Below are 12820 nucleotides of genomic sequence, written 5' to 3' on the forward strand. Positions count from 1 at the left end.
TCAGTTGCTTCAGGTCACCATAGCAACAGTATTAGATTTGTTCTATTGAGTGAACATCAGCTCAGTCTTTGCATATCTGCTCAGTCTTTGCAAACCCTCAAGAGTGAAGGCAATGAGAAGATGTCAAAGGGTGTATAATGTCAAACAATAATAAGTGCTTAGCATTGAATAGGTTATGTTGTCTGTTCTTCCACTGCCAGTTTTAAACCAGATTGGTTGGACCAGTGTGTGCAGTACTTGCAAAGGTCTGCATACCATTTAACTTTTCCACACCGTGTTGCATTACAACCACAAACAAATGTGTCTTTTGTTGTTGTGGATTTTATGTGATTGTAAAGTGGAAGGAAAACAAAATACATTGTTTAAAAAAAAAAAAATTCTACTCCAATTCCCTTAACTCTCAGTGCAACCAGAAGCCTTCAACTGTTGCCTAATTACTAAATGGAGCCCAGCTGTGTGCAATCCAATCTCAGTATGAATCCAGCTATTCTGTAAAGTCCTCAGATGTTCATTAGAGGTCATCGTTTTGTTCCTCATTTAAGCACTCATCACTTTAAATGTTCACCGGCACTTTGAGAAACACACAGCACTTTAAGATCAGGCTACTTGCACATATATAAATAGCATTTGCACATAATTGTTTTTAACTTAAGAACGTTCCCAGCTGAACCAAGAGGAGGAGCAAGTGGGGGGTGGCACATAGTTTTAGGAGTGTTTAGGATTTAGTTTATTATTTAGGTGTTTGGTTTTTAGGTGTATTTGCTAATATGGGTTTTGTTTCATGAACTAATAGTTATGGTTTTGGTTGGGAGGATTTTAACTTAGTTTTAAGACACTAATGTTAACTTTTATCACCTATGGAGTTTTAATGGTTTCACCCAGTTGAGGGCACTGTATTTAAGGCGCCATTTAACTCATTCCGGTTTCTGCTGCTGGAGGAGCCACACTCCTCAATCTGCCTATGCACTTTATTCTATTTTTTTTTTTTTTGGGGGGGGGGGGGGGGGTTGTTGTGCACTTTTGAAACTCAATAGATGGGGATCACCTAAAAAGGTGATTCCATCATCACTTACTTACTCTGGCCAGTCTGAGGCTATATTGGGGATCTGAGGCCAACAGTCATTTATGGGCAAACGGTATCGTGAAGCTAGTTGTAAACCTACCAAAACATTGCAGGCCACCTAAAGTTATAGGCTGGGCAAGGAGAGCATTGATCAGAAAAGCAGCCCAGAAGGTCATAGTAACAATGGGGGAGCTGTATATATCCACACAAGGTGGGACAATCTGTCCACAGGACAACTGTCAGCCATGAATTCCACAAATCAGGCCTTTATGGAAGAGTGGCAAGAAGAAAGCCATTGTTGTAGCAAAGTCAGAAGAAGTCCTGTTTGTGACTAGCCTTGTTGGGAACATTGTAAACGTGTGGAGGAAGGTGCTCTTGTCAGATCAGAGCAAAACTAAATGTTATGGACGAAATGTAGCTGTGGCTTTTCTGTTAGAGAAAACATGACTGGGACAGAGGTTCACCTTCCAGCAGGACAACAGCGAGCCAGAATGACACTGAAATGGTTTCGATCCAAACATATTCATGTGTTCAAGTGCAGACCTTGATCCAACTAGAAATCTCCGCTATAACCTGAAATAAACTGTTCATACTCTGATGAAGGTTGAGCAATTTTACAAAGAAGAAAGGGCAAAAATGTCAAGCTCTAAATGTACAAAGCTGGCAAAGACTTGATTGGGTGTAAAGGTGGTTTTATTGAATGTTGACTCAGGAGGGCTGAATACTTTTCAGTTTTCTATTTGTGGAAAAAAGAAGAAACAACCCATCCATCCATCACATCACAATTGTGAAGCATGTTGTTTTGGACTATCATGTACAATCCCAATCGATAATACAAAACATTTACATCTGTAGTTTAATGTGACAACATATGGACAAGTTAAAGGGGTATGAATATGTTTGCAAGCCACTGTCACAGACCTGACCAAATAGGCAACCATGACACCTCATCTATCTGAAATCTGAAAAAGATGGATGGATAGTTTGATCGATGAGGTACAGTCAGGAGTCATCATAAAAGAAACACATTCAAGATTAATTGGTTAAAGCATCTCTATCTGAAACACCATCCTTCTCCGTGGTTTATCTAAAATTGGTGGCTTGAACTTTTTCCTTCTGTGTAACTATAACATTGACAAAATCGCAGTATAACTGTACGCTTTTCATCACCAGGCTTTCTTGTCATTGACTCTCATTGACAAACACAGATTCAAATTCACTTCCTACTGGCACAAGATTTATCTCAACATTTATGTTTCACCTGTACCAATATTGTGACTGACTGGAGGTGCGATGATGTTTTTGCAAATGCACACACTCTTGTTATTAAGCTTTATCATTTTTTCCTGACATCTCTGGAGGTATAGCATGAGGTCAGTGAACATGATCTGCTTCAAAACAAACAGTTGATAAATGTGCGTCCATTCCATTAGTCTGTTAAGGCCTGAGACAACATTTGCTGATGCAGAGTAAAATCTCAGATGAAATCATCAGTTTAGAGACCACTGAAATTGTGATTCACTCATGCATATAAAAAAGTAAAGAGGCACAGCCTCACCTGCATTTGCACTACAATAAGTAGGCCCAAGTGCAGTTTGGAAAACAATTTCTAAAAGATATCACCATCTTCCCCTCTGGACATTGCTTTAATATAACATGATTCACCAGAAAATCTCACTCGGTGCATACTGCCCTCCCATTTATTGAAGGATTGCACTGGTCGCTCCCCTGTGCTTGTGCCCTAATGTTTTAACCCTTTGTGCTGATGTTATCAAAGTACTTTAAATTTTAAACCCTTGAACGTGGCAGTTTCAAGACCTCGATTTTAATTTCAAAACTTTAAAACACCTTACATATCAGTTATTTGCAATGATACCGGTTTAAAAGAGTAAAACTGGCAAATATCACACATTTAAGAAGCTTTGACTACATTATTTTTGTACTGTTTATGTTATCTCGTAAAATACCCTCAATATAACACACCAAGCATTTGCCATATGTTTTAAAGTAAGGAACAAACTGTTTTTGCATTAGTTTCATGTGTACAGAGGCATATTTTGATCTAACAGAAACAAAGCGAGAGTGCCATCTGACTCTAAGCAAACATTCATAACCAGTTTATTGTCTCGTCTGTTTAACACTTTGTTTCACTTTTTCCTTTTAATACTTTGTGTAGAACCAACACTCACCCCTATGAACAAAACAGTGCAACACATTGTTTGCACATGTTCTTGCATGATTGTTTGTCGATCTTATCTCAGTGACTCATTGTTATGGCTCTCGAGACTCATCCTATTCTTCCAGCTAAATGTAGATCACCGGACTTGTGCCAATGTGAGACAACTCAAAGAAACTAAATGAAGCCTGGCTGTTGACTTTTTAACATTCACCTGAAAAACTCTGGAGGCAAGTTCAAACTCACCAGCTGTGAATAGAAATATGCATGAACCTTCAGCTCTTACAAAACAACACAAATACACAGAGTAGCAAAAATAATGTGATTTGGACTGAAGGAGCAAACTTACAGCAACAATTAGGGATTCCTATTTCCGCTCATGAAGCCCACCTACATCACATTTATCGCATTTCACATTTTTATGTATAATATTACAAACCCAAGGTATTCATAGCTTTTTATCCAAACCGGAAGCATCGCCTGGAACTCTTTCTTGATCAATGTCACATTCACATACAGGTTGGAATGAATAATAAAATGCAAGGCTGATAAAAATGACATCTTATAATGCTGAGCAAACACAATAAGAGTAATCAAAGTGACACACACGGCAATTGCGGATTGAAATCTGAAGGAAACACACTTATTGTACAATCAACTCCAGAAAGTTCAGCCTTTTAATTGTTTGCACTGACAACCTCTTTATGTGAGTGCATATCTGCATCAGCAGTCTTTCGACTTTTCTCATGGCTATCATTCAGTGTTGATGGATATGAAGAAAGTCATATGAAAGCATCACATTTGCTCTTGAACAAGCCTTCCTGATCACGCCGAGCATAAAACAAGCCTGAACCTGGAATGGAATTCTTTTCTAAGCTTACCTACAGAAAAGCTAAACAATGCTTAATCTTTTAAAATCTGAATACAGTCTGCAGTCCTTGGGGGAAACTGCCAGACAAAAGCTTAGTCTCCTTGTTTTATTGTGCAATTGTCAGACTGCTCATTTTGTAAGGAATAAAAATTGCTCTGCTGCCACCAAGTGGGGAACCTTGTTGAGCTCAGTCTTGGTGTCAAAAATCTGCTTGCAAAGCCAGAAATGCAGCTTCAATTTATATTAAATATAAAGAAAAACGTTCTCCCACTTTATTTTAAACTCAGATTTTCTTTGCAAATTTTTCTGATCTTCACACCACATGTTACACGGCCCACAATTTCTTGTTTCAGGCACTTGTTCATTTGAAAATATAAAATCAAGTTCAAATTAAAAATTAAATCAAGATCAGTGTTTAATTTACATTAAAAGTTTCAGTATGATGATTTCCACCACTATACAAATCCACTTCAGACCTGCAGCACTTCCTGATGATCCCACTTCTTCTACTATAGGCAACAGATTCCCGGGGTGATACTTGCTCAGAGATGGCATCCACAGGGAGCAGCTATAGGGCTGCTTTAATTTTCCTTTCTTCACATGTATCATACTCGAGATATTATGAAGTCCATGCTTGTCCATGTCCTGTGTTGTGTTGGATGAGTCTGTTAGGTTTGCCTCTCCCTGAAACCAGTGGACCACCCCATCGGGATAAACGCCTTGAAATGAGCATTCAGCATGAGACGCGTTCATGGAATGGATCACATTTCCACGGCACTCTGTAAAAGTGGAAACATTTCACACAGAGAAAAGGAGGCAATAATGAGACAACACAGCACCTCTGTTAAATTAACTTACCTTGCATTTCAACAGTAGTTTTCTTAGATTTGACACCCTGAGCTGAGTGCAGTTTGCAGATGTATTCCCCCACATCGATCGACTTAAAGTTGATGAGAGTGAGAGTGAGTCTGTGATGGGAAATGTCTTGCTTTGTGGTTTTACATTCAAGCTCAGGCTTAGCTTGGTCATGTTTGTACTTGCACAGAGTTTTGTTTTTCCCCAGCCAGGAAAATTGCTTGATGTCCAACTTCTGTGATGAGCTGACATTGCATGTCAGTGTGACATTTTGTCCACAGTGTGCTGACAGCTGGGACACGGTCTGTATCTGTACACCCTGACAAACTGACAGAGAGAAAGATAACAAGGTTTAGCAGCTTCCACATTTACATCACTAATACACTTATTTTTTGGTCTTGAAATGATGATTATCAGCCATTCCTATTGTCAAGAATGCCCAATCCACACAATCTTGTAAGGTCAACCAAACTCCAAAATCTCAAACGTAATTGGAATATGAGGTATCCATAAATATCCACAGTATGTCATGCACATTTATGCAAGACAAGGAATTATGTGCAAATCACTCATTAGAAAACATGTATCATGAATTATTGATTGTGATTAGAGACCCTCATTTAACTTTATATTCCAGTGTTGTGTTGAAGTCTGTTTCTTGTAACTTGTAGTTTAAGGTCAGAGGGCCAAACCCACCAATGGAAAACTGACTTCAAGACAAAACCAGATGAATGCAGGTCAAATACATAAAGAATGACACAGAAGAAAATCAATAGTAAAAAAAAAAAAAAAGCATATGTGCCTATTGTTAATCATAGTAAATAACATTATGTGGTAAATGAACTCTTGAGAGCCGCATCCCACACTCTGGAGGGTCACTGATATATGTGAGTAGCACGAAAAAGCTTAAATTTTTCATCTGAATTGAAGTTGATATTGATTACAGGCAAAACATTGCTGTTGTTCAACATTAACGCTTCGACTTTCTCACCAAAGGTTTCACTGATTTTCCAATTAGTGCCTGACATAGCCGAGGCTGCCTGATGCGAACACAGACAAAGAAACAATCTGTTTCCATCTGAAGCCTCAAGCTCACCAATTATTGTGCAAGCAATTCGCTAAATCCAAGCAATAATAGAAGTATAACAATGACAACTGGGATCAGGTGCATTACTCCTCTACTTAATGAAGCTCATTTCACAACCTTAATACTATGCATGCCTCTGCATATCGAGTCCAGCTACTAATCCAACACAATGAAACCTGTTGAGGCAAACACAACATTGTAAAAGAGCTGAGGTAACTGTGATTACTTTATCTAAAGTCTAACACAGACATACATGAGAGAATAAATCCAGTTCAAACTTTTGTGTCAATAGATGCATGAAAAAGTATTTACTTTCATGAAAATGTAAAATTAGTTGTTTTCTCTTAGTTTTCTCTTTTATGTCATATCACCATTGATTGCATTGTTCCAGGCTGTGCTTTCAGTCTTTAATGTGTCACAGCTTTTTTGTTTTATGTAAAACTGAGAAATTGGTTTGTGAGGTTGGTTTACAGGTAGAGACATGATTTTGAAAAGCAGTTTCTGTTTTGCTCTCTCTCTTGTTTTTAAGTTAAGTTTTCCTGATCCAGTGCTTCATGTCACAATATGATGAGTCACTGAGCGTCTGCAGAGAGTTTTCAGCAGTATGTTTGTCATGGCGTATGATCGAGAATTCAAGTCATGTCAGAATATACAGATTTGACTTGAACACACTTAAACTTCTCCTGTAATTAGCTTGAGACTTGACAAGTGAAATATTTTAGTCATTTTTGCACAAATAGATCTTTCTTACAAATGTGGTATTCTTTAAAAGGGAAATAAAGTTCTCAGTGGTATACAATTCTATGCCGAGAAGCTTTGTTAAAAAGTAAGAACATAATCCACCACACAAATGTCCTTACTTTTGTGTGCAGTATGACAACATCAAAAACATACATTAAGTTTAATTTTAAACCATGAATATTTTACAGCTTGAACCAGTAGTTTTGAATATAGTTACCACTAATGAGAACGACCAGAGTGGTTCTGAAAGTGTTTTGCCTTTACACCCTGAAGCGATGTAGTGAATTAGAGGGTTTACCAGAAACTCAAGAAACTGACTGAGAAATCAATATGAGACAGTAGAGATGCAGCATCTCAAAGGTCTCCACTTTGCATTTCTTGTTTTGGGTTGTTTGTTTGAATCGTGAAGACATTTACCACAATTATGTGTTGCTAAAAATACATTTAAAAAAAACCACACACTTTGCTTTATACTTTTCTATCTCATCAGTACTGCTCTCAGTACAAGAGAATTCTTTCATGCTCGCCATAGACACAACAAAGACTCACCAGCCACACCAACTGCAGAAGTGAGCCAGAAAATGGAAACCCAGGTAAAAACACGAGGCGTCCTTACAGCAGAGGAGAAACCCATCGCTTTGATCTGTATTAAAATCAATATTCATCACATCAGACGAGACAGATAAAAGCCAAACACAGAGCCCTGCTGTACTCAGAGTAAGAAAGTTTGTCGGTACCCACCATGGTGCTCTCCTGAACACGCACACTTAGTGAACGTCTTTCATCCAGACTAGATTTCTGTGCGGCTGAAGTCGACTTCATTTTAGGAGTTGAAGCTGAAGAGGATGCATTGTATAGAAGATGATCCGGCAGCTCATCTGCTGCATGCTAAAGGAAACTTCAGATGAGGGTGGTGAAGTATCGGGTTTACAATCCAACGTGAGCTGACATGCCCAGGAATGGGTGAGTGCTTATAAACTGCAGCAGAGGGAGAGATTCATTTCTGAGATCCTACATAAAAACCTCCCAATGTACAGCTTTGATATATATTTCCTGACATTCTTCACAGTGAAATGTACAGTATACAATTATATTTAACATTATTGCTTTCCTTGTTCATAAATACATTAATGTGTTTTCACTTTTCTTCAGCATATCCAAATATAAACATGTTTCCTACTTTTCTATCCCTTAATAAGATGATAATTTCCAACTGATATAGTGTAAACAACTGCGTACACATCTAATATCAAACCTCAAGCGACAGAGATTTTATCCAGTGTTTGCCATTTCTGTCTGAACTCATATTTAGACTTTTAGTGAGCTATTTGTACACAAACACAGTTATGATCAGTATGTTGCATTACTTGTTGTTTCATAGTTGCCTAAATCTTTAATTAGAACACAGTGAAACAGTTTATTGTCTACATATATTAACAATAGATAAAGTGACCACCAGGGCACATATATAAAGGTGTGATGTTACCTGCAGGAGCTGGGAAGGCTCAGGGTTTCAGGCTGACTTAACACGTGACCCTACCAGGAGAGGGGATCAGCTTGGACTTGCTCAGATCACTGGAAGGTATTTGTGTGTAGATGAAGCTTGGTGAGCTGTCGCAACTCATCCTGACTACAAGAAAAACAAACAGTGATGGTTATAATGAAAGGAAAAATAGGAACAGAAAGCTGAACTCTAAATCTCCCTGTGCATGTATATGTATGAGTCTCCTCCGCACAGCTATTCCATTTTACACCTATAAATAAAACCTATTTTGTCTGTCACAGTCACAGTTATATCGGATTGTTCAATTCTCTCATGGTGCATTCATGAGTCGCCGAGACTTTAGGATAAGTCCCGAGTAGGAAAAATGCCTGTGAACGCAGTCACATGGGAGATTATGTATGAGAAAATAGGAGTTTTGAAAGAGGACTGTTGCATTTGCAAGTACTGCTGCTTTCTTGTTTTAATTTCAAGTCCTTTTTGGAGTTATGAAGCAGAAAATATTAAAGATCTGACCACAATAATCATCCCTCATGTGTGCATAATATCAGGTTCATATAGGCAAGTGATAAGGGGGGATATTTTCTGGAAAGTTCAACATGTACATTAAATGGTGATGTGTGAGGGCTTGGCATGGTGTACTGAAAATACCTGTCGGACAGGTAAGGAATGATTGCGTCACTGGAAAGGTTTTGGTAAATGATGTCTGGGTGAAATTACTAAACATGGTGTGAAACAAAAAGACAGATGCTGGCAATTAAAAACCTGAACAGTTTTATTGATTCCGAGTGCAGCGTTGTTGCCAAATCTGTTCAACTAAAGCAAAATCAATCAGAGAGAAAAGGAGGAAGTACAATGAGCTGGTTAGTGCGGAACCTCTAAGAAAAGTTATTTTTGATCTGTTAGTATTCAAACCTGCAAAAAGAACATTCCTGTAACAGCAGTGGTCTGAACACTGATAGAAGAAGGAGCGTTAAAGAGATTTAAATCCTTACTGCAGTGCACGACATGAAGCCTGAACAAAAACAATTGCAGTCTAATGACCCCTGAGTCTTTTTTTTCCCCTTCAAACTTTAGCTCTATGGTCTCATTCTTACCTGATAAGGCTGAATAGAAAAGTACATATTCAGACTCCACTATTTTATTGCCACTTATTTGTTGTTTGTGCAGAATATTCTGTTCCTTGCTGCTTCAACTTCTCTTGATACGTCTTCCTCTCATCTTCGAGATCAAACTGTGTGAGATGGCAGATAAACATTGCTGAAGACTTCAGGCCTGTCCACTGTGACTTACTCAAGGATTGCCTTGAAGAACTTCTCTCGCTCTTCTCTCCAAACTGTTCGGGACAAACACTACATAGCCCGAGGGCTAAGCCTCCTTCCTAATAGGATGTAAAACCTGAGCGTTTCTCATCACACACTAATTTGCTTGTGGTGGTAATGGCCTCCAAACAGTGCTGCACTGCAGGGATGCAGAGACGCCTGACAGTTTTATAAAAGGATTTACTGGAGAGTTGCTTTACTGCATCTCCAAAAAGCCTCTAAGGTTCTCCTTTGCACATGAATTGAAATGAATCCAGCACAATTTAAGGAGTGTGCCTATGGAAACCATCAAGAAAGGCACCTGTAAATAAAATGCATTCCTGTTTTTAAGAATTGAGAAAATTATATCAATTCTGTATCTTTACAGGTAAATAGACATGTATAGTGTTTTATTATATTGCTTGAATATCGTTCAATGTTTCTTCCATGAGCTGAATATGTCCAAACTGTGGGGGAGAATTGATGAACATATGCAGACTGGAGGCTTTTGCCAAAACTAATCTGGAGAGAATGAATGTGGCAAAGAAGACGAAATACATTTTTTCCATAGATTTTGTGAAACGTGCATTACATCATACTATTTAAGAATTCAGTATGATTTCTTTCCATTAAAACAAGGTCAAGTTGTTCTCACTCAATGCTATTAAAACCAAATTGATATCAAATTGGACTTGTGGCCAAGGCGTGATGTTAGTATAACAATATTCATATTTCTATCAAGAAACCAACAGTAAGTTCAGTGTTCTGCTCTGTATGTACGACAGCATTTAGACAAAACTCCCCTGGGAAATCAAGTCCTTCAATTATTGACTCAACTTCAATACAACTGATTTCATTGAGCTCTCATTCAGTGACAGATGCATTTGTTTTCATCATGTGTGTTTGCAGGCATATGTATATGTAGGAGTGTGCAGATGACAACGGTACTTTTCACCAACTGTTGTAAACAAGTTGCACACATTTTGAATAATAGTCACATTGAGTCTCTCTTCTTTCTTTCTTTTTTTAATCAAGCTACCGTCAATGTGTAGATGGGCACAACTCATTTACAGAGGAGAAAACACTGCTGTATAGATTTATCAAACCACTGAAAATGCTGAATCATGTGGTAGTTTCATGAATATTTTATTTGAACTTCCACAGAAATTCGGACGTTAATGGATCTGACTCTTGATGGAACAGTTTAAGTGACCATTAAGACTATAACTATGTTATGTTAATGGAAATTTCAGCCATGTATAGCATTATGACGGAAGAGAAGTGTTGGATGAGTGCACACATAATTGCTGAGGGTCCGAAGTCGAGGGATTGTCTTTCTCTTTCTGTGTTTTAAGGATTCATGTTGTCAGAGCTTTTGTACTCCAACATCGGATTCCAGCATTCCTCGCTCCTGACCCTGTGCTATTATTTCACATCATGTCTCGATGAACTTTACTTCCTTTCATCTGTCTGCCACCCTTAAGTCACAGATGTGTCTTCTTTTCCTCTTGACCTTTAGTGTGGTTCCCCCATTCCTCCTTCATGTTGACGAGCAGGTTGTTCCAGCTGATTCATACTTTCCTTTTCTTGCGTAAGTAAGTCTGTGTCTGGTCTTGTTTCTCTGTCTGTCTACTGTTGTACCTTGAACTCTACCACATGTACTTCCAGTCTCCTCACCTGCAAGCACATTTCTTTTCCTTGCTTTTCTGTGATCAGTTGCTGACGGTTTCAGTTTTCAGATTTATGTTTTTATTGTGAATATTGCCTGATTCTCTCTTCCTGTTGGTTTGACACTGTGAGCCCCCTCCATGAGAAATAATACACTGACTCACTGATGTGCTTTACAAAATGGAAAACCTCATTGTTATTTAGATATTCATGAATAAAATCACAGATTTCCAAACAGGAAACGCATCAAATATTGTTCGAAGCTAGAACAAAAAGGGGATTAAAGAGCAGAGTTCAAGCTAAACTTCCTCAGCAGAAAAATGTAGTAATGAACATGTACATGTTGGTGAAAATAAACATGTTTGTACTTTATATTTAAAACAAAATGGAACATGATCTCATCCAAACTCCCAGTAGAAGAAATTTGCCAAACTTTGACAGTGACTTATTCAACTTGTAGATGCTAAACAACCAGTTAAAAAAGTTATTAGAATAATAGATGCTTACACACTTGAGATGGCACACAGTTTAGTTTTTTTTATTATCTTTAAGTCCCCAGAGAGATATGGGATGAACAACAAATGTTAAATGTAACTATAGAAGGTGTAAAAAGCCCTGAAAAGAGTCTGGTAATTGTGTTTTATTTCTTTCAGACATCTGAGAGATGAGCGGTGGAGAAGCGAAGATGTTTGTTTCATAGTACTTCTGTTATTTGTCTTGCATCTTTATTAAGTGAAGCTCAAAGAAAAAAAAAAAAAAGAAAGAAAGAATGTGGGCCGACTGGCTTGTTGGGGAGCCAATGCCTGTTTTTTTCTCCCACACATTTTTTGAAGGAAGTATGTCCTGGAGAGGAATTTTGAGTGGGTTTCATTTATATTCTGCTTTTTTTTTCAATTTTCACTGTTCCCAGGTGTATATTTCCAAGTCAAATGCAAATACAGAGTTTCGTTTAAAGCTGATGTTTCAAGATGTCTTTTGTCCTTGGGCATCTGCCGATGTGAGTCTTTAGCAAAGCAGAGGGAGTGCAAACCAAACAGTGGGAGGGAGAGAGGAGCGGCAGTGGAAGTGGATACACAGGGGACAAGCAGACTAACAGAGAAAGAGAAATGAGAGAAGCTGCGCTCAGTAGGTCAATGAAAGAATGAATACATGCGCATAATGCAGAGGTCAGTGTGACACAGGAAAAGGAGATGAGAGCTCTGAACATAAACACAAACATGGAAGCCGTAGAAGACAAAGTAATTCACAACCAGAGGAAAGCCAGCAAAGAAAAGATGAGAGAAAAACAAAATAGGAAGAGAAACATGTCTCAAAGTCTGAAAGTGATCCCAGAGGGTTGCTGCTAGTGGGATTGTCCTCACTTTAACTCTCTGCTTGTCCCACATTTCAAAACAACCAAGTTCCAGCAATGTGACTATAATTTTATGATGGCTGGTTATTTATGGGATTGTAAGAGAGAGAGAACAAAAACAGGACAAGACAGTGAACAGCAAAGAAACAAGTTGGTATCAAACATCAAGCTAATCTACTCTCTGCATATTCGATGACTGCTTGAGG

The 12820-nt window shown here is 38.3% G+C and overlaps 1 protein-coding gene across 1 annotated transcript; it reads right to left on the reverse strand.

Moving 5' to 3' along the window:
* Positions 1-1817: 1817 nt before the first annotated feature.
* Positions 1818-7666, reverse strand: LOC308141550 (uncharacterized protein). Its single transcript, XM_080511743.1, has 4 exons — positions 7535-7666; positions 7343-7436; positions 4969-5292; positions 1818-4889 (listed from the first exon to the last, which is right to left on the reverse strand). Exons 1-4 carry the CDS (start codon positions 7613-7615, stop codon positions 4531-4533), a joined length of 858 nt encoding a protein of 285 aa, XP_080367869.1. The 5' UTR covers positions 7616-7666; the 3' UTR covers positions 1818-4530.
* Between the last annotated feature and the right edge of the window lie 5154 nt (positions 7667-12820).

Source organism: Blennius ocellaris (assembly GCF_963422515.1).
Source record: "Blennius ocellaris genome assembly, chromosome: 16".
Lineage (NCBI taxonomy): Eukaryota > Metazoa > Chordata > Actinopteri > Blenniiformes > Blenniidae > Blennius > Blennius ocellaris.